The 22,818-nt window shown below is 38.6% G+C and overlaps 1 protein-coding gene across 2 annotated transcripts in view; it reads right to left on the reverse strand.

Moving 5' to 3' along the window:
- Positions 1 to 22,818, reverse strand: part of RAB28 (RAB28, member RAS oncogene family) — a 62,706-nt gene that overhangs the window by 34,443 nt on the left and 5,445 nt on the right. For both annotated transcript variants that reach the window (XM_083698471.1, XM_083698470.1), the window contains exons 2-4: positions 14,111 to 14,207; positions 7,533 to 7,621; positions 2,955 to 3,084 (exon numbers count right to left, since the gene is read on the reverse strand). In XM_083698471.1, coding sequence (XP_083554597.1) covers positions 2,955 to 3,084; positions 7,533 to 7,621; positions 14,111 to 14,207 — 316 coding nt within the window. The remainder of the gene's footprint in view (positions 1 to 2,954; positions 3,085 to 7,532; positions 7,622 to 14,110; positions 14,208 to 22,818) is intronic.

Here is a 22,818-nt window from a genome sequence, read left to right on the forward strand (position 1 = left end):
GCGTTCGTCTTGCGGGGCACCACTGTACTTGATTTGTTAAGCAAATAAAGCAACGCCTGTGCTGCTTCATGTTTCCTCCCTTATAGTCACTTTCAACCACTTGTCTTTTGTCTCTATCTGCTTTAAGTTCATGTGAGTTATAACCACTTTAACTATTAGCTTTTATCCCTCTCCTCTTTAAGTCTTATGTATTTTATTTTATTTGCATGTTTGTAACTTATGCTGCTCTGTGACCATAATAAAGTTTGATGACAATGATGTTAAGCAAATTTAATATTGCCAAGTTGTTATTTACATCCCTTCTAAAGCTACTCTATATCCTAAGGTCAGAAATTGAAATAATACCCTACTGGGGTTTTAGGTGTATTCCCATTTTTACAGTTCAATTATGTCAGAATCACAGCTATCCACAGAAGTTGCAAGAACTGAAAGTCCACAACAAGATTGGTATAAATACTTTCCGTCCCCCATTTAAAATCATGACAGGCCATCAAGTATGTGCTGTGTCTTCAGAACAGTTATCCGGTACTCTTGAGATTTATGTGCATTTTAAAATGGCACCCAGAGCTATATTAGTTCTTATTTCCAGGACAGGGGACTACTTGGTTTTGGTACTAAGATTCTATAAGCAGAAAAGAAGAATCAGATTCTAATTAAAGAAAACACACAGTCACCACTCTATACACCACAAGGGAAAATGTTACTATTGAATGATGTGTAAAATTAACAGAACAAACTCTACATAGTGAAAATCACATCCATGCAAATTTGTATGAAGCTTTTTCAAGTGCTTTGATAACAGTAGGAAACAAAAGGCATGAAGTATAGCATTTGAAAGCCCTTGAACAAGACTTCACACAGGGAACAGAACTATAAACATATTCATAATATTCACTTATTTCAAATAACTAAGTTAGGAAAATCAAAAGCTGCCTTTATACATTTGCACCATGCAGCAGTTAGGAGGGACTGTGATGGCACGGCATTCTGCCTTTTCTGTAGCCTCACTCCAATCATTTGTGGAATTTGGAGGGGAAAGGAAACCTAAACAAACATTACTTTCTAAAAAGTTTCCAGTGATAAATGCAGACAGTGCGCATCTTCTAGTCTGTAAATGTAACGATTTGTTAGCGTTGGCATTTCAGTCAACTTACAAATGAAATACTATAAAATTGACCACTTATTATTTGACTATAATCAAACATTGCCAAGTATTCTATGAAAGCCAGAATGTCACTGTGTCCGTGACAGCTTACTTTTGTATTGTGCTATGATGTTAAGGGCAGGAACGATGGAGGGCTGCTTGCCCCTCAGCACTGAGGCTGTCAAGAGGGAAACCTAACAGCAAAGCAAAGCTTCTCTTACTGGCTACCTGCTACAACTGCAGGAATCTTCAAAGAGGTACAGGAATACAAGTGGTCAGTGGCAAAGGTTATGGCTCAGAATTCCTTCTTGTACATGATCTAACCATCTGCTCTGTAAGGCTCCTGTGAAGGGCTGGACTGCAATCTAGAAAACAGCCACTGAAATAACTGAAGGTACTGAATTAAGCCTCAGTGTTGCCTTCTGCTTTCATTTCATTATCCACACTTTATTTATTTATACTGCATTTGTATTTATTGAGCCTAGAGTTTCAGGATAAAAACCAAACAGATTTTTCCCCTATGAATGATTCACATTTGTTATGACGTTATAGTAAGTTACATAACACTTATTGTGCTCTTTACTTGCCTGCTCTTCAATCTGCTAAATTATTCTGCTGCAGGTGGCCAGTTACTGAATATTTTTTCTACTGTGTTGAGGCGTACTCTAGAATCTACTGTAATTAACAGTGACATAGAAAGTTTTACAATATACAGTAGTACTTGGTTTTTGAACTTAATTCATTCTGGAAGTCCGTTCGACACCCAGAACCATTTGAAAACCAAGGCTTCCTGCTCTCAATCGGAAGACGTGGAAGACATGCTGGACATTCGGCTTCCGAAAAACCTTCGCAAACCAGAACACTCACTTCCAGGTTTGCGGCGTTTGGGAGCTGATTTGTTCAGGAGCCAAGCTGTTCGACAACCAAGGTACTACTGTATATTGTGACACATGAAATTACTTTGTTTCTGCAATGAGCCAATTGTCATATCTGTAGAGTAAAAAAAACGTTTTTCTGTTGTTCTCATAAAATTGTTACTTTAAAATATATGACCAATAGTTGACTAGTCAATTGACCAAACCTTGTTTGATAAGGACAATACCAAACCTTAGGATTTGCTAAAATGATTGAGGGGAAATTAGTCACCTGACAGTGTTCTTGTGACTTAACACATAGCTCTTGCCCCATCATTCTATCCTTGCCCCCATGACACTAAATTGCCTCTATGTTGTTAAGCTCCTCGTGGTAGTGGCTTGTTTGTTTGTTTGTTTTCCTTATTATTATTATTATAGTCATCTCTCATAATAATCTCATAATAAAAGATTATTATTTTTATTATTAGGAATTAAGGCAAAAAAGTCCTTATTAGGAATTAAGGCTATGTTTTGTTTATTGAGCACAGTTTAAGAAAAAGAAGATGAATAATGCAACCATTTTGTATAAGAAAAATAAGGAAAACATACTGGCAACATTTCCCAAGTTTTATGGGTAATGTCATGCTGCTAATCACTGAAGCAGGTTATTTCCATGAAGTGATAACCCCCAGCAGACTAAACATTGTGATTGCTGTCACAACATAGCACCCCCATTTGGTCTAATGCATGAAATATTACATTCTACTGGCCAGAGCCTGCCAAAATCAATGAACAATGGTGCCAGTAAAATAGAAGGGACCACACATGTACCAATGTCTGCAATGCTGAGGCTCACATAGTTGTACTGCAGATCTGTGCATATGGATTATACTGCTGACCTGCATCTTAGCTCGATCACCAAAACATTCCAGCTAAACAACAGTTCAACAACTTACTTTTATTGCCTACGAGAGCCACATGTGGCTGAGTTTCTGACTCTTCGTTGACCTTCTTTACAACATTATACCAATCTTCTACATTTTCAAAGCTCTGTTGGTTGGTGATATCATACACCAGGAGGACAGCCTGAGAAGCAAAATATATATATAAAGCACAGTATGTTAAGATGTCTAAGTTTATATTTTTTAAAATCCATCTTTATGAGAACTTAGAAATGAGACAGACTGAACACTTATTCAATGTTAATTCATACAAGCTCCCCACCACCAGCATTAAAATGACACATGCACAGAAAATGTTCTAAAATGCAATGTTCTAGATAAGAGACAGCTCTTGAAAAAATAAGAGTTTCCTTTATTTTAAGGGTTATGTTGCACTCCTAATCATACTAGCTGAAACTTCACTGAAGCAAAGTAATTGACAAACGGGGAAGAATAAACTGAGATGTCTACACTGAGATCCTCATTTGGGAGGCAAGTCTACTCTGGTGGTTGCTGAAATTCATAGCCAGCCACTTTGGACAATGCATGGCTCATCATTCCATGGCTAGGGAGTTCTAGTGTTTCAAAGCACCTCATGTTGTAGAACGGTATGTCAAATCCTGTGGAATAAACATGCCATGCAAGCCTACAAGGTTGTCACAACCTCTACCCATATCCACAGGGTCTTGGAATTTTTTGTCTATGGATTTCAGTGTAGATTTGCCACCCTGTAAGTATCACACTACCACTTTAGTAATATGGACCTCTTCAGCAAGATGGCTCACTTTTTGCCACATCCAGGGCTTCCAGCAGCCAAGGAGGATGCCCAGCTGCTTGTGCAACACATATTATGCCTCCATGGGCTCCATGTAGGGAATATATTGGAGAGGCGACCTTCATTCACAGCCCATTTATAGCAAGCCCTTTTGCAACTTTTGGGTATCAAGCTCAACTAGCCTTCCTCCCATCATCCACAGATGACGGTCAGGCAGAACAGACCCAACGCAATACTGAAATATCTGCACTGCTGTATAAATTTTCAACAAGACGACTGGATCACAATGCTTCCCCTTAAAGAGTCCCCCCCCCTCCACCCAGCAGTCCCTTTTCCCCCATCAACTATGGAAACCATCCACAAGCCTCTGACTGACCCTGCCCCCCTCTCTGATCCCCACCACAAAATTCTTTGTCCAGGACCTTCCAACTATGCATCAACTCCATCAAGAGCACCTGGGCTGGGCTAAAACTGCATCCAAAGAAATTGTTGTGTTTTTTAAAAATAATTTTTATTAACCGGCCAATCAAATCAAATCACATAAATTCCGAATTACAAAGCCGAATTTTAAATTTTGTTGAGGGGACCCATATTTCAAGATCTGAAGGGGGATTCTGATCATCTTCTTGCTACATATGGGCCAATGGCCGTAATAAATCAAACTAACTAACATCTTCTTGCTACTGCGTTAATGTCCAAATCAGTCCAAACAAAGTTCATAATTCTATCCAGTCTTATCTTGCTGTTTCCACATCACCTCTTGTTCATATATTTTCTCTTTTTTCTTTATGATCTCTTCTGATAGTCTCCTTAAGCCGATAAACACCAATAATGCATCCAAAGAAATTGCAAGTAAACATTGCCCAGAGGACACCAAACTCAAAGTGCAACTATTCACTCATCATCTTCCCTCAAAATGGATGCTCATCATCTAGGACCTTTCCAAATTAAAGCACAGATCAACACCATGGCATTTCAGGATCATTTCCTGTCTATGTGGATGCCCCCAGCGATCACTCCTTATCCCCCTCTGCAGCCAAGCATCCTTGGGTGGCATCTTGGAGATGCCCCCTGCGCTGGTAATGGTGGAAGAGGAATATGAAATGACTCAGATTTTAGACTCTCATCACCATGTTAGTCTGCTGCAGTGTCTGATAGACTGGAAGGGCTATGGACTAAACGAACACTCCAGGAAGGGTGTCATAGATGTACCCACCTCTGAGCTGGTACACCACTTTCACAGGCACTACCCCATGAAGCCAGATCCAAAGACCAAGAGGGGGGGGGCATCATCGGAGGAGAGATGATGTAACAAGTCCTGAGATCACCATGTGCAGTGGCAGGCTGAGATGAAGGAGGATGGAGAACAGGAGGGTGACATTGGGAGACAGGGCTGAGACTAAGCAACAGAGGTTGAAGCAGACAGATTCACCCCCCTCCCAGGATGTGGCTGTCTTGGCTGAGGAAGCAGTCCTGCCATTCCACCACACACACACACACACACACCCCAACCGGGAAAGGAGTACAGCAATGGAATCCAGTGAGGGTGTTAGTCCACCACTAGGTGTTAAAAAACCAGGGTCAGAATGGGAAGGCACAGCCTGTTTGCCCAGGGCCTGGCAGTGCTCCCAACACTGGGAACAGGCGCATCCTCCTTGATGCAATGAGCATCTGCACACTTGGCAGTCTCATGAGTCTCATGAGTAAGCATGCCTTGCCCTATATTTGGAAACTTGGCAGATGAGCCTGCCAACCTGCTAGGGCAACTCCGTTGTTTCTGTGCTGTTCTGAACTCCTTGCCCTGACCTTGGACTTCTTAAATTTGGATTGCTACTCCCAGCCCATGTAGCCTCATCTTTCCTGTCATTTAGCCTGAGTGTAGTGGCTACTGTGACTCATTAGTTGCTGCTGAGCATATAAGTTCTTCTTCTTCTTCACTGTCACCGGCAGGACAGCACCTAGTTCCCATCACCCTCAAGTTTGCAGAGTCTTAATTATGAATCTCTAACCTTGAAATTATGATAGAGTGAAATTGACAATATAAAAGTTCAGACAATGGTTTATTTCTTCTAGCAACAGACTGAATCAGTCATGCCCAATAAAACAGATATATGGAAGATGTCAGGGGGATATGATAAAAAATTTCTGGGCTAAGGCATAAAAAATAAAGTCTAAATAAAGTTTACAGTCTTATTTAAACTTAACCTATAATATGGATGTCCACAAAGTTACCAGCACTCTGGGTATCAAATTTATTTCCACAGCTATATTTTTGTAATTCAAGTGCAACTTCTGCTGTAGAGCACAGCATTGAAATTTAATGAAGCAAATCTGAAATCAAAAGAAATTGAGGAAGAAAAGAGGTTACCTGATAAGTTAAAATGGTAATAGAATTAGTGTAGTGCCTAAATATGAATAAGGATGTCTAAGGCTCAAATTGTGCCTATTATAGTTAATTCAGCAGATGGTCTCATGCAAGCTATTGCTTTTTAGCCTCAGTCTCTCATCTGCAATAGGGAGATACTAAATAATGACCTACCTGACCAGATTGCTCTAAGGGATACTAAAATAATTTATATTAGGTGGTTTGAACACTCAAAATACTTCATATATCAAAGCTAACTATATACATTTATTTGGAAGAAATACCTCGAGAACAGATGGGCACTATTTCCATGGACTGGCTGCATGGGAAACATATTTTCTAGTATTTCACATCCCCAATTGCTTTTAATTTTGTGTATATAATTTGCAGCCATATAGTGAAGTTACCATATTATTGAGAGTTTAAATTTAATCTCATTTTATAGTGCTTCCTCGCCTTATGTAGGAAAACATGATGTGGCTCAAGAGATGCAGCAAGGTTGACTCAGGTTTGGGTAAGCTGCAATAAACATCTGTTAACTTCATTTCTGAAAATGACTAGCTTTAAAATTTAACAAGTTGGCCCATTTTTCTTCTACTAATGTGCAATTTCCAGTCTCTTCAATTAACAATTCCTCCTCTATATTTATACATTGCCACACACCCCATTTCATCTGGGCCTCAACCACCTATTTTTCTCTTTATTCAGAGAGAAAACAAAACAAAAATAGGTTCATCACAAATAAAAATGGGCTGTGGGTTTGAGTAAGTTTTATTGTACATATTTATAAATCAAGCTGTCCAAAAAGCAGTACTATAAAAAATCAAGTGTTCTTTTGTAGTTTACTAACAACAGAGGGTGCATTGTCTCAAATGCTTCTTATTCTAAACAGAAAAGAATGTATGTAGCATTACTGATAATTTAAAAATTTGCCTACTTGCAAAGCACAGTTCATTTTCACTGCTCTGCAAAAACATTTAGCTACCTAGTTGCCTTCTTTTGTTTGCCCTCCTAGAACCTCAGCTGGCTGAATGAATTTAATAGCATAGGATTGCTCTTAATTTCCTCCTTCTACCTTTGCTCCCCAGGAAGCATCTGCACTCAAAACAGCCACTATGCCTATTTAGATATCCATGGGGATATCTAAATAACCTTGACGAAAACTGCTATTTTCAACTTAAGCCACAATGCAGGGCCATGAACATCTGTTTCAGAAAGCTGTTAGGGATATACAAACTAGCACCTTTCATTCATAAAAGGAAATACTGTTCAAGCAATCCTGTGCTAAAAAAATTCAGTCTACAAAACCAATGTTCAAAACAGTTTCACTTAAGCAGATGTTTACATTTTACTAGCCTCTTAAAATTCTACTGCAAACTATCATTTTTACAGTAAGGTCCTAGAGAAGCCAACAATAAGTAACCACAGTAACTTATAATTTTTTAAACCATACCTGTGCGCCATAGACATATTTATCCAACATCTTGCCTCCTATTGTTTGGCCTCCTATATCCCATACTTGAAGAGTAACATTTACATTTCCTGCAAGAAGGGGAAAAAAATAACTGATGTATTTGACATAGCTGGTTTACAGGAATCAGATATAAATAATCTTTACAACAGAATATTGAAGAAGCAACACCATGTGTTCCACCTTTGTCAGATGTGCTGTTGCTGATTTATCTGTCTTGTACAAAAGAAATGAACAGTAGGCTTTGCCACTGCCTACACCAAACCATGCCCTGCATTTGACCAGGATCCAGAGCGCAATGCAACATCTAAAGGAGCTTTAATCATGTTTTTCCCAAACTGCACCACCACCACCCATATCACATTGGCAAATAGATTAAAAAACCAAACAAACAAACTGAACAGTCATCTCAAATGTTGATTCTTCTCTTGATTTTTTCCTTAATAATATTTTTCTGGATGCATTATGAAAACCATTATTGGTTTGCTTATTTACATCAATTTAACTAATGCAAGTCTGTTAAAGTGGCAATATGATAAGACATGGTCTGCTGTGCACAAAAAACAAATTCAAGGATCACTCGGACCCAGACAGCATATGTGCACACGTGTGTGTGTGTGTGTCCATGATAAACACAAAGCATGATTAGGATCCAAGAGCTATTGAATAATGCCCAATGGCTTGCACAAACCCACTGGGGATTTCTGACAGCAACTCTATCTCACTACCACGCCTCCATTGCAAACAGCTCCGCCCCCCAATTTACTTGCTATGTTACCAGGAGGGGGTGGTGTTCAAGGAATGCAAAATTAAAACCTCACTTTGGTGCATAAAACTAGGTAATAATAATTACTTTATTATTTATACCTCACCCATCTGGCTGTGTTTCCCCAGCCACTCTGGGAGGCTTACAGCATACAGTATATCAAAACATAATAAAACATCCAACATTAAAAACTTCCCAATACAAGGATGCCTTCAGATGTCTTCTACAAGTTATGTAGTTCTTTATCTCCTTGACATCTGAAGGGAAGGTGTTCCACAGGGAGGGCGCCACCACCAAAAAGGCCCTCTGCCTTCTCGGTCCTGAGCACAATGAAATTTTGGGCACATTATTTTCCAAACAGTTTGTACCTGTCAACATCACATCATTCATTATTTGTGAGTGCTCAGTAGCAGCCATTTTCCACTTATTTGTACTAATAATCTGACACAAATTTTCTTGTGGGCAATTTTTCCCCTAATTCAGCTGAGAAGACATGAATGGTGTGCAAAGCTATATTTTCACTTTTATCTGTTGCACTTCCCACAGTAACAGCCATGTCATTTTTAAAATTGCAGAGCAGCTCTTCTGTTTGGAAGAGCAAATAACTGCAGAGAAATTGAAAGTAAAGCTTTGGCTGACCTTGTTCACAAATGAATAGTTTTACAATGGATCCTGGTTATCTCCTTGATAGCACAGCTAGAAAGACAGACTCAAAATACTAAACGATTGCACTTTTCAGCAATAGTAACTGGACTTGATTTTAAATATTGTGTCTAGATATTCCAATAGTCCTTAGCTCCTCACAGTGTATATGTGTCAGCATACTCAATATATTGTGGATGCTAAACCAGCACTATGTTCCATTAATAAATATCCCAAAAGCAAAACACCTTCAACGTGACTTCAAATCTCATGAATTGAGCAATGGTTTTTAATTTTTCTCTAGCAGAAATCCAAATTATTCTAATATCAAGCCTTTATAATACTTCATATAATATAAGCATGATCCAGCCAATTTGAAACATTTCCCAGTCTCACTGATCTCACTAAATAAAAGCTTAAAATCTCACCCACAGGAATTCATTTGTTTGCATCACACCCCCCAAAAATGTAATGATAAAGAAAGAAAGATGTAACAGCTAAGAACCATAGCTGTCAACTTTTCCCTTTTCTTACGAGGAATCCTATTCAGAATAAGGGAATTTCCCTTTAAAAAGGGGAAACGTTGACAGCTAGGCTAAGAACCAGCTACTGCTGGAATCAGTTCATGTCAGATAAGTAGCATGTCCACTTTTGCACATACTTTAAAAGTACTTTAAAGTACTTACATCTAACAAAATACTGAACACAAGAGTGTAACAAATTGCAATCATGCCTCTTCCATTTAAAAGAAATGTGTATGTGTAGAAACAACTCACATAAATTATTCCCTATGCCAACTTTTATAACCAGTGTTAACTTTACCCCGGCAAAATATACTGCCTACATACATCACATTTTAGAACATAGTTCCATGAACTGTTCAAACAGTACAGCTTGCATAATACAAAATAGTGATTTTGTGCTCAAAATCTAAGCAGCCAATGCATTTTTTCTCCCGAACAAAAATCTCAAAGGAATGCTTTAGGTCACAATTCCAGCATCATAGTATGCTACTTTTTATGGACAGAAGCTCTGTGCCATCGTAACAATGAGCAGACTAGTGAAAATTCAATAGGTGCATTTTTTTCTCAAAACTGCATTTTCTCTGTCACACGGCTGTTAGCAGAGCAGTTGGTCAAGACAAGAAGGTGGCAAAATCCTAAACAGTCCACATATTCAAGAACAATATATATTCCTAGATTCCCATGTTACAGATGTCAACCTGAGGAAATGGAAGGTGTATGCGTGTGTGTGTGTGTGTGTGTGTGTGTGTGTAATGAAGAAAGAAAGGACATCAGTTTGAATTTTGTATGTTATATTGCAGATAAAAGTTTAGTACACCCAAGTAACAGTTATTAAAATCCTTCATATCAGTTATAAAAATATCAATTTCTTTAAAACAAAAGTAATTCTATAAAACAAAAAGATTTAATTTCACTTACTCAATATTATTAAAGATAAAATTGATGACCCTTATGTTGATTACTCCTAATTAAATCAATGTAAATGACTTACAGTACTATGGTTTCAATCATGCACCCATTCATGTATATTTAGAGTGCAAACTTGCACGTCTATTTTTTTATTTTATTTCACAACGCCTATATATTGCTTGAATGTAATAAAACTTCAAATTGGTTTATAAAAGTGGCTACTCAGAACTAAGCTCCACAACAAAATCAATAAGACTTACTCCTAGGTAAGCATATACAGGATTTTAGTCTTAGTCCCACTGCATTTAACATAAAAAGTATTGATCTTTTACAATATACAACTAACATAAATATAAGGTTTCCTGTCTGAACACCTTTTAAAATTCTTCCCATAACATTGCTGCATAGTCAGATAAATAAATGATCAGGAAAAACAGCATGCAAACTTGAGAAAGTTAGCCAGTTTTGATAGTGTTTTGCCTGTGTTAAAGAGATACATGTAGAAACTATATTCAGATCTGGAACCTTCTTTCTATATAATAAAGCTAGTGTGAATAATGGTTTTAACAACTTTTCTGTGTAAATATATTCCTGAAGGGCATTTGACGTGTCAAGCTACTCTCAAATGAATGGAAGCTCTCATCCATTCTAATGAACCTTGCACAGGAGAACTTCCCTTGGATTGCACCTGAAGGCACCCAATTAGCAGGGTTGTTGAGACTTAAGACTAATGTGCATCAAAGCTATGAGCAACATATTACGTTGAAAAATATCTTATTATGATTACAACGTTCAAAAACACAGGGTTCTTCCCTCTTCAAAATATGTTGATAGCTGTATTTTCCTAGAATCCTGGTCTTAAGCCCATTTATTTGGCAGAACTTTGTACTGAAATAAATGAGACTAAAATATGTATTTTTCAAATGAGGCCAGAATTATTCAGTTAGGTTCAATTTCCATGTATATTTAAAACTGGAGAGAATACAGACTATCCATGTAGTTGTTGAACAGTGGTAAATATTTCAAGTTACTATACACAAATATGTTTTACACAATTGCATGATGTATATTTTTGGTCCTATAGCAAAAAAAAACCCTTTAAAGTTTTCATATGTATTGAATATTAAAAATTCTTAAGAAATTTTGTTTTAACTTCAATTTTTTTGTACTTTACAGGAAATAATGTTCAATTGAAAGTGAAGCTGAGTTTATTAGGAACACAGGGCAGATAGCCAAACTCATTTGGTCTGAATTGATGCCACTAGCAGGATTCAACAGCAGCCTTCTAAAAGTATACTTGGGGCACTGGTTAACCTTACTTAAAGTTCTACACAGTAAAGATGGAACTGAAAACACGTCTGTCCTCCTTTTTTACTGAGGCCTTTTAAAAGCCTTTTCACAGTGAAACCCTGTTTACTGGCTTATACCCACAACCTTCCTGAAAGTATTTTGACTGTGACTCTTAAGGAGCTCTATCTGCAAAACTTCTGACTAACAGATGCACTATTTTAAGCATTGAAATCTGCACAGTGGTTACATCTAAATGACACACTAAACTGGATCATAAAATATAATGAACCAGGCCACTATTTGGAACATAATTCCCTCAAAGAGAATTGAATCAGTTTTAATTTTAAAAATATATCATTTTACAGTTAAACTATTCAACAATATTTGTGCTGGAAGATATGTACCACAAATCCAAAAACATTTACCCCAATGCAGAGACCCTTGCATACAGCAGTAGACTGAGTACGAGAAGGACCTTCCATACAAAACAGTTGGTTGACACCATCAGCTGTGGTAGCACTGGAATTGGGAGGGAAAAGAGGTCCCTAGAATCAGACCTTCTTCCCTCCAAACCCAAAATAAATGCCTGTCAAAGCTAACAAGAATAAAGGTACCAAATATGAGCTGAAATCAATATTCAGTCTTGAACAATTACCAAAGGTTCATGAAAAAGGAAGCAGAATAAGCGTTTTTATTTAAAATACTTTCACTTTAAAGGGTCATCTTCAAAAATATTAACCCAAAAATATTAATCCCACAGCTCTCAAGAAACTGCAGTTTTGTTACCTGGCCCCTAATGAGTTCAATCACAGTTACTGTTTCTTTTTGAAATTGCTATTCTAGTTATTGCACTTTAAAAATAACAATGTTGCTATTCAAATAACAATTGCATTCATCTTTAAAAATGGATTTCTGTGGCATAAACATTTTGAGCACAAGAAGACTTATTATGGCTCTCCAACAAACATTACCACCGATAACTAAAAAGCTATGCCATCATGTACAAAGAGGAGCTTGTGAAAAAATCTGGGAAAATAACAATTTTATGTACTCCACCAAAAAGCAACTGAAATGTTCTTATAAACACAAATACAAGAAATATACAGATGTTATAAAGAAAGTGGGTAATATTTTATTATAATTGGCGAGAAAAATTATTGTAGGAAAAGAAATTTTCCCAAGCATTCAATCCCCATTTAGAATTCAATAATGATTTAATATGTTACACAAGCTTAGCAGCTATTATTGGGGGTGGTGAGGGGGAGATAAGAAGAAATGTATTTCTGGCCCACATTCTGCTATTGAAAATATGATACATATTGTATGTACATCTAGAGAGCCAAGTGGGCAACACAGGATTATTCTCTACATTCCTAAAAAATAAGCACCCATATTTGAGATTTAATATCACATCCAAAAAATCTATGTAGTTTGAATGTTAGTAAATCTGGAAAAGTCCTGACAACTTTCCCAAATTTCTGAAGTCTAGATTCTGAATTATTTTTCAGGACCTCTAAGTTTGACACTTATTTAACAATTTTCAGAAAAGTTCATCTGAGGTTTAGCACACACAAAAATCCTGCTCACTGTTCAATTCAACTATGCTTCATATGTATTTTCCTGAAACATCCCAAAAATAATAAAAGTTCAATCTTGCAGCAACATTATCAATTCTCCCTGCAGTTTCATAGTGAAAATGCTCTCTCCAGCTTTGGTTTGTTAAGCACACCAGGGGAAAATGCCTTTAATGGAATATTTTTATGCTTGCAAATTGAATTACATTAAAATGATCAACTCATTTTAGACCCCCCCCCCCAATTGTTTAGAAACAAACTTTAAGATTCTGTCATTCTTTTTTAATTACTTCTTTACGTTTTCCATGCAGTGTACTACAACTGGCATCTAAATAGTTTCTTTGCATCACGAAGTGAAACATCTTGAATGCTCAAACTGTATTTTTATGAGTGCCTGGGGACCCTGAATTTTAGTGGTCTATTAAATGCCAGCAATTTCATGCTGCCTTGCATAAGACAGCATTCACATATCACAGCCTAGCAGTTCCATAGTTACAGTATATATGTATCCCCTCAACCTAAGTAAAAGTAGGGGATATTTTATCTAAAAACCATATTCATTTCAAAATAAGCATTTTTCCATTTCCATTTTGCACATGGTGTATCTACTTTAAATCCTAAATTCAAGAACCTCATACAAACACATTCTTGGGAATCTAAATATTCACACACAACAAAACATAATGTAAATATAAAAAAAAATCCTTCATCAGTAAGTATCCTGTATTAGTAACTGAAGCTCGTTCATACTTTTAGAACTTCAGAACTTTTTATGTGCTTAAGAGTACAGTCCTTTTCTCAACACTTCACTGTTGGTCACATTTTTTCGTATTATGCATGTTAATCTCCTCTTACCTGGGAGTGTTATTCTTTTCAAAAAGAAGTCAAGTCCTATGGTTTGTTTGTACTGCTTCCCAAAAGCTTCTTGAGCAAAACGTGTGGCTAAGGATGTCTAAAAACAGAATCATATTAAGTTCACTTGATATCTCAGAAGACACAACTGAAGTAAAACATAATAAAATGAAAACTAGGCAAGTTTTAAATCAGAGCTTCCCAACTGGTGTTTTTTTTTGGGGGGGGGTTCCTGTCAACAGATAGGATACCAATTCTAAAACTATAGAAGAGAAATTTCTAACACAAAACTGATGTCTAAAGTGAGAGAGCACAATAGAATAAAAGTGTACATCCTATTCTACACACACGAAGTCTGGGCTGCTCTAGCAGAGAGCACAAGAATTTATCTTTACATCATAGGATCATAGGATGCTGCCTTATATCAAATCACACAATTTCTCCATCAAGCTCAGTATTATCTACAACGACTGGAAGTAGCTCTCCAAGGTTTCAAATAGGGATTGTTCCCAGCCCTTCCTGTAGATGCAGAGTTGAACCAGAGATCTTCTAAAAGTAAAGCATATGCTCTGCCACACTCCAGATCCTGCCTTAATTACTTAGCACTGTAACAAGCAAAGCACTTCAGAACGTTGTTTGTCTTCACAACAACACTGTCCAGGATTCAAAGACCACACAAATAGTTCATGTGCCCAAGGGGGCTTTGGACCTGAGTTTCCTTCCCTACACGGATGACCTTTGATGTTGATTGGAGTTGCAAAAACAGCTTGTCACATGGCCAAAAGGTGTACAGTTCAAGTAAAAATGTTTTAAGAACATCTCACTAGGTTAGCACAAGCCCAAGAAGAGAATCAAGGCAAAGAGAAGGCAACCTGACTAAGACCGCAGAACGAGTCCATGAAAGAACTGGGATGTGTATCTAGAATTCCTCAAAGCAAGTTTGAAATTCTATCCACTGGACTACTTTGCCTCTCACTTTCTGAGCACTAATCTGTTTCTGCAGATGTTAATGTATGAGAGGCTATGGAGATATTCAAGTTATGAATAAATGCAAGAGTTTAGAGGATATGCCTAGAATATAAGAAGCAATTTTCCTATTAATACGTGGGCCTCCAATTCATATTACTAGCAATAAAACAAAGTAAGTTTAGTGGAATAGAATCCATTTCCTAAAAGATATGCTTACTGATAATTGTGTTGCTGCTAAATTAAGCCCAATACATTTTCTAGAAAAAAGGGGGGAGGGAAAGGATTTTAGACTGTAAGCTGCAGACTGACTGAGAACAATAACCTACCTTACAAGTGGTATCATAATTCATTTCAATGTTTATATATTTATTAATTAAAAATTATATTCACCATAAATTTATTTTGACATTTTGATTTGAAAAGTATCTTTCAAACAATATGAAAATATTTCAGTATTTCAAAATTGCATTTTAAAACTTTATAGGAAGTATATAAATTGTATGACATCAGAGAAAACTACAAAAATGAGAATGTCAGACATAATAAATAAATGGAAGAAATGACCAAAACTACCCTCATTTTGCAAACAGATTCCTACCTTAAAATATTCCTGTATTTTCATAAGAAATTGTATAGGAATATTTAATTTTTTCCAATTCAGAAAGGTTATATACAGTATCCTCCCATCCTTGATTTATGGGATACTGTAAATATTGACTTTATCACTGTGTGACACTCAATATTCCCTAAGAGGTTTCTAGAGGCATTAATGAACACACTCTTTGGGTTTACATCTGCCAATAAGTGCAAGAAGTTTTCAACAACTCAGCGAAGTTTTCTAGGACAACTTTCATGATCTCCACTTAATGCAAAAGAATTTAGAGCAGAAAAATCAGGAGATGGGTGCCTTATTACTTTGCAATTGATAAATGTAAAGTGCCCTATACCAACAGCTCAGGGGGTTGTGGGGAGAGAAAGAGAGACCAATATGTAACATAGCCAAGTTTTAAAAAAACAAAAACCAAAACACTGAGGAATTAAAAATGAATCCATTATATCTGATTTACGATCTTTGGTAATTTGCTTTCACTGGAATCTAAGTACTACAAATAAAGCCTCAAGAAGTACTCATAAACAAATAAACAAATCTCTTCTTGGCCTCAGGAGCCAAAATAATAAACCCGAAGGCCCCATTCTAGGCTCAGGTGGTTAAGAAACATTGCTTATATGTCGAAACATCCAGAAGAGTACCCAGAAAGCGAAGAGCTATAAGAGTTCTGGCGTGAAGTGCTGCTAGTAATCTGTATTCAGCAGAAACAGACAAGTTATTGGGTCTTCAGCGCAGTTGTCAAACATGGGGGCCTTTTACAGTTTAAGATTCCCAAAGTAGCCCTCGGCATTCCTAGCTGATTTGCTGAAACTGAGGATTCTAAGTCTCAGAAGAATAGAAGAAAGAGAGGGAACAACATACAACTGTTAAAATTCCTTCCATGTGAACTTCAGGTACATCTGTCTTAATCCTACAGCCTGTTCATTTCATTAGCTGTTATTAAAGGGGGTGATTAATCATCCTCTAACTAACCACTCTTTTGCTATATCATGTATTTATACTCTCCAAACTTAACTTCCAGTAAATACTTTTCTTTAGTCTTTTCCTTGTGGTTTTCTTTGCATTCCACAGCAGCACTTCCTTCTCGTCTCCACAAGCCTAGTCTGGCTGACAAATCTACTAGCACCCTATATTCCATTTCCCTTCCTGCTAGAGTGGGTTCGCCGGTCAAATGTTTTCAATTAAGGCTGCACTGAATTTTTGCCCTCTAATTTTTCAGAAGAAAATGAGAATTTACAGAAAGAAAAGTTTCTCACAAAAACATTTCTGCAAAATAACTTCTTCCTTTGTGCACTATTTGCTGGTGGGGTATAGCTGCTTCTTTCCACAGTTTGCCACTTCAGTGCCATTTTTTCAAACTATTGTTTCTCATTACAACAAATAAGAATTGGAAATTGGAAATCATGATTTGAACAAGCATTCTGACTATCATGCATGTAAACCAAATTTAGTAACCTTCATTAACTACAGCCTAACCTAAATTGAGAAAGAGGTCCAGTTCAGACACAATAGAGTCACTCAGCTAGACATGATTTGAGTGGGCACGCACCTAAGCATTCCACTACCACCCTGGTTTGCAATCCTAAATTGTAGGTGGTCCTTAAACTACAATTTCAGACATCAGGGAAACTCTGGTCTAAAAAAACCAGGAAGTCTCATTTGCAGCCAGTCACACAAGAGGAAATGGAAGCACTCAAGTTTCTTCAAACCAAAGTTTGGTGAGAAGTCCAGTTACATTTGAACCAGGCCACACTGACACATACACATGAATCACAACTCTTGTCAGAATTGAAGAAAGAGTGTTGGGTGCGAATCTCAATCAATTTCAAAGCCTTTATCGACATGGGAGTTGCTAATGCTACCTACATTTCTTAAAAGCTAGGGTATGGTCACTTTCCATATAGGGATATCATCAGGATGAAAAAAAAACAAGCTGTAAAGTAATTTACACACTTTAAAATGCTTTTTAAAAATGTAAAATAATAAAGGCTTCCTTCAAAAGTAAGTGTCTCTAGTTCATAATTAGGGATAAAAGTTTAGAAGAGTATAATTCTAACCATACAGAGTACAATATTATAGTCAAGTGTATCGTGTCATATAAGGCACTCATAACCATTACAGTGGTACCTCGCAAGACGAATGTCTCGCAAGAAAAAAAACGCACAAGACGAAAGGGTTTTTTGTTTTTTGCGTTGCTTTGCAAGACGATTTTCCCTATGGGCTTGCTTCGCAAGACGAAAACATCTTGCGAGTTTGCTTCCTTTTTCTTAAAGCCGTTAATACCCAGGGAATCCACGCTCCGCAAGACGAAAAAAATCGCAAGACAGCACAACTCACAGAACGAATTAATTTCGTCTTGCGAGGCACCACTGTATATGGTAATTCTCAATACAATGGGAACAGACATGGTCAGAAACTGTAAAAACTCTGCAAGCAACTGTGCCACACAATCCAAGAAACGTATTTCAGTGCTCCCAAAAACCAGTAATGAACCCCCAACCCGCTGTATCTTCTGCTTGTTATTGCTCCACTGATATCAAGCTGAGTGCTCCTGTTTCTGGACAGAGGGCATGGTTCTTCTCCACTAGAGTTGAAGGCTGGGGTAAATGTGGTGGACTACAACTCCTATCATTCCTGGCCGCTCACCATGAGGCTGTTCATATCTGACAAGCCACAGGTTTCCCACACTAATATAGTGCATTGCTTCACATGTGCATGGTCCCAGATTCAGTTCCCAGCATCTTCAGTTAAAGGATATGAGGTATCAGAAAACAGAAAGGCCTGTGGAGAACTACCACCAGCGGGGATAAACAGGCAGTTGCTCTAATTCTGTACAATATAACTAAGGGATGAGGCAGGGAGTGGCCAAGATTAGTCTTTTCAGTTGTGGCACCCCATCTTTGAAACACTCTCCCTTTGTAAGCTTGCCTAAGCAACTTTTGAAATCTCGGTGTCAAGCATGAAGACCTTTTCAATGTCTGCAGGTAGCTCCAGTTTTGTAAACTTTGCAGCTTTGGTTTTAATGTTATGATAGGTTTTCCCTACTGCTGATTTACCATTAAGCTTTTGTTTGGGGTTTTTTGATCTACTATACGTTACCCTGGGAGATCTTCAGAACTGAAGGGAGAGGTACTAAATATGTAAAATAAATACATTCTTTAGATTCAAGAAGCATTCAGCCAGTCACTGTTGGAAACAAAATACTGGACTAGGCGGATAGTCTGATCCAGCAAAGCAATTCTTCTCAACAACATCATCATTATCATCGTATTTATTACCCACCCTTCACATTAAGATCCCAGGGCAGGTTACGGCTAGAAAAAATAATACAATATAATGAAAACAAATCCACCCCCAAATACCATACAATACATATAAACTAAAACAAACAGTTCAATTATCAAAGACCAAGAAGTAGCGGTGTGTCCTTGGCAAAGTGAGTCTTGGCGCACCTCCACCTATATCAGTTCATTCCCTGAGCAGCAAGTTGCTATTTAACTTCCCACAATGTCCCAGAATAATGCTGCACCAGAAGCACTGTGGGAAATTAAAATGGAAGGCGCCCAGACCAAACTGCCTAGCACTAATCAGAACCCGGGGTAAGAGACAGGGCCATGGCCTGAGGATGCTATGTCATGAAGCTGGACCTGAATGTAAAGGTAAAGGGACCCCTGACCATTAGGTCCAGTCCTGACTGACTCTGGGGTTGCGGCGCTCATCTCGCTTTACTGGCCGAGGGAGCTGGCGTACAGCTTCCGGGTCATGTGGCCAGCATGACTAAGCCGCTTGTGGCGAACCAGAGCAGCGCACGGAAATGCCGTTTACCTTCCTGCCGGAGCGGTACCTATTTATCTACTTGCACTTTGACGTGCTTTCGAACTGCCAGGTTGGCAGGAGCACGGACCGAGCAACGGGAGCTCACCCTGTCGCGGGGATTCGAACTGCCGACCTTCTGATCAGCAAGCCCTAGGCTCTGTGGTTTAACCCACAGCGCCACGCGTGTCACATGGACCTGAATGTACATGCTTCTAAATGTACACTCTTGAACACTAAAGCATGATACAAGTAGTGCCTGATATTTCTAGCTCTACAGCCACACATTTTGAACTATTTTGGCTATCTGTAAATGTGAAAGAGCAGCCAGAAACTTTTAGAAAACAATCTTAACTATCCTTATAATTACTCTATGATTTTTTTTATGATGGCTTGGATGGTACATACTTCAGAGATACATGAAGAGGCCAGAAACAATTTTAAACCAGGCTTGTAATACAAGTTAGAGAGGGCAAGCTGGCAGTTTATAGCAGGAATAAGCTGAAACTGCAGCACTGCAGGGCAAGGTATATACGAGACTATCTTGGCTGTGAGACCAGAAAGACCTGATCCCTGCCTTGCTGGCCTTTTTCCACCTGGCCTGGGAGGGCAGGACCTGGACTGACTCCAGATGCAAAAGCTGTGGCTGCGGAACAGATTCTTGGGTTGGGGTGTTGTTGAGGGGATTTTGTGGAGGGTGGGGTTGTTGCCGTTATTGATATTAATTTTTTGCATCTTTATTTAGACCTTATTCTGATTTATATGGAAATTGTTCAATTCAGTTGTGTAATTTTTGGTGTTTAATTTATTGTTAATGACTATTTTTGCCATGATTGTAATATGTAATATTATATTTTGTAAAATTATATTCTGTAATTTCTATACAGTTTTAACTTTAGAAAGGTGATTGATTGATTGATTTAAGTTGCTCTCTGTGAATCTGACACAGTATCAGCAAATTTACATTCTGCTATAGAGTCCGATTCCTCCACTATGCTCAGGGCTGGCCCAAGACATTTTGAAACCTGAGGCAAACTACAAAATGCCCCCACCACCACCACAACAGGGAAGGACGGGTGCATGAAGATCTACAACAGGAAGAAACAGGGTGGTGGAATCAAATAGGAGTATAGCATCTAGATCAAGGGAAGTAATAGTGTCACTGTATTCTGCTCTGGTCAGACCTCACCTGGAGTACTGTGTCCAGTTCTGGGCACCACAGTTCAAGAAGGATACTGACAAACTGGAACGTGTCCAGAGGAGGGCAACCAAAATGGTCAAAGGCCTGGAAACGATGCCCTATGAGGAACGGCTAAGGGAGAAGGCATGTTTAGCCTGGAGAAGAGGAGGTTAAGGGGTGATATGATAGCCATGTTCAAATATATAAAAGGATGTCACATAGAGGAGGGAGAAAGGTTGTTTTCTGCTGCTCCAGAGAAGCAGACACGGAGCAATGGATCCAAACTACAAGAAAGAAGATTCCACCTAAACATTAGGAAGAACTTCCTGACAGTAAGAGCTGTTCGACAGTGGAATTTGCTGCCAAGGAGTGTGGTGGAGTCTCCTTCTTTGGAGGTCTTTAAGCAGAGGCTTGACAACCATATGTCAGGAGTACTCTGATGGTGTTTCCTGCTTGGCAGGGGGTTGGACTCGATGGCCCTTGTGGTCTCTTCCAATTCTATGATTCTAAATCAACCTTACCTGATGGTTGAAGTGGGAATCAAAGGCTGTTGTGGTGAGGAAAAGGGGCTCACTCTGAAACATGCTGGGTGGCTGCAGAGCCCAGGAGACCCCAACATTTCCCCCCAAGGGGTGGGAGGAGACCAGCAGCACCTCCTATTCACCAAGAGGCTACTGTGGAGGCAGAACTTGGGGGTGGGATGACAGCCCCAGGTCGCAGATCCAGTTTCCAAGCAGCAGGTCTAGCCATTGCTGTAGGCCAGATCTGCTGCCCCTGTGGATCCTGCCACCTAAGGCAGTTGCCTCACCTTGCCTCATGGGTGGGCCAGACCTGGCGATGCTCTACTTGCATATATGACTCCACTGCTCTCTTATCCTAGGAGCAACTAAACCCTTTCCCCTCATCATTCACCAGTGGGCACGGGGCACACTCCTTATGCTAGGCTATATCATTTTTATTAGAACAGAACTTTATTCCTCCTCATCTTAAATGAATGCTACTGAAAAGTAAATGGATGCAATATTGGTAACAGACCTAGTTCTCAATGATGTGCCTGGACTATTCCACTTCAGACTGCAGGTGTGGAGACCTACATCGCTGGATGCTCTTGCATAGTACGGGGGGATCCCTTTACCCTACACTACTCACCATTATTTCCCACTCAAGTCCAGTTCAAAATGCATTCTAGTGCCCTTGGAAGGCTACCTAGGCTCATTTTTACTTTTAATCAAGTTAGGGACTTAAAAAAACCATTAATCTCCATTTCGGGACCTTTTGTGAATTTAACAGCTTTAAAAAGACTGCTATACAAATGCATTTGACTTGGTTGGCCCCTTCCCAGCTTTACTATAATAAAGCTTTATTGAAAACACTCAAGGGGAGCAGCAGAGGCCAACACACCAGCTCAAATACCACCACCACCCAAATTGTGCTCTTCAGCTTGTGGGAGTGGGGACGTCTCCTCACCTGTTTCAGAATCCTGAAATACCAGAGTTATTTGGAGAGCCAGTGTGGCATAATAGTTAGGACTATGACCTGGGAGACCATGGTGTGAATCCCCACTCAGCCATGAAGCTCACTGGATGATCTTGGGCCAGACACCATCTCTTAGTCCAGTGGTTCTCAAAGGGTATGGCAGGAGAGGATGGCTTGTGGTGGGAAGATTCAAGGACAAAGAAACATTTAAACATTTTCATGTAGTACAGTACAGTTCAGTACAATACGGGGGCGGGGGTGGATATCTTTTTTTTAAATGAGAGGAGGAGCATCAAGTGATACTGAGAACTATCTCATCCTATAACTGAGATTACCAGGCAAAAGCAAGCTCATACATCTCGTTGAGGTTGTATACATACTTAAGGTACATATTTATACTTAAAGCTTGTTTATAATTCTATTGTGGAAATAATTCATGTTCTTATGTAGCTGTATTGCTTTATAATTTCTGGATGTCCCATGATAATATTATAAAGTAGTTGTGTACAAGCAGTGCTAGTTGCTCTTTCTTCTGTTTTCCAATGTTTTTCTCATCTATAAAAAAAATTGGTGTGGCACAAGCAATTTTTTTCTGCAAGTGTGGCCTCCGAGAAAAAGAACTGAGAACCACTGTCTTAGCCAAACCTCCCTCAAAGAGTTCTT

The sequence above is a fragment of the Podarcis gaigeae genome (assembly GCF_964106915.1).
Source record: "Podarcis gaigeae genome assembly, chromosome: 9".
NCBI lineage: Eukaryota > Metazoa > Chordata > Lepidosauria > Squamata > Lacertidae > Podarcis > Podarcis gaigeae.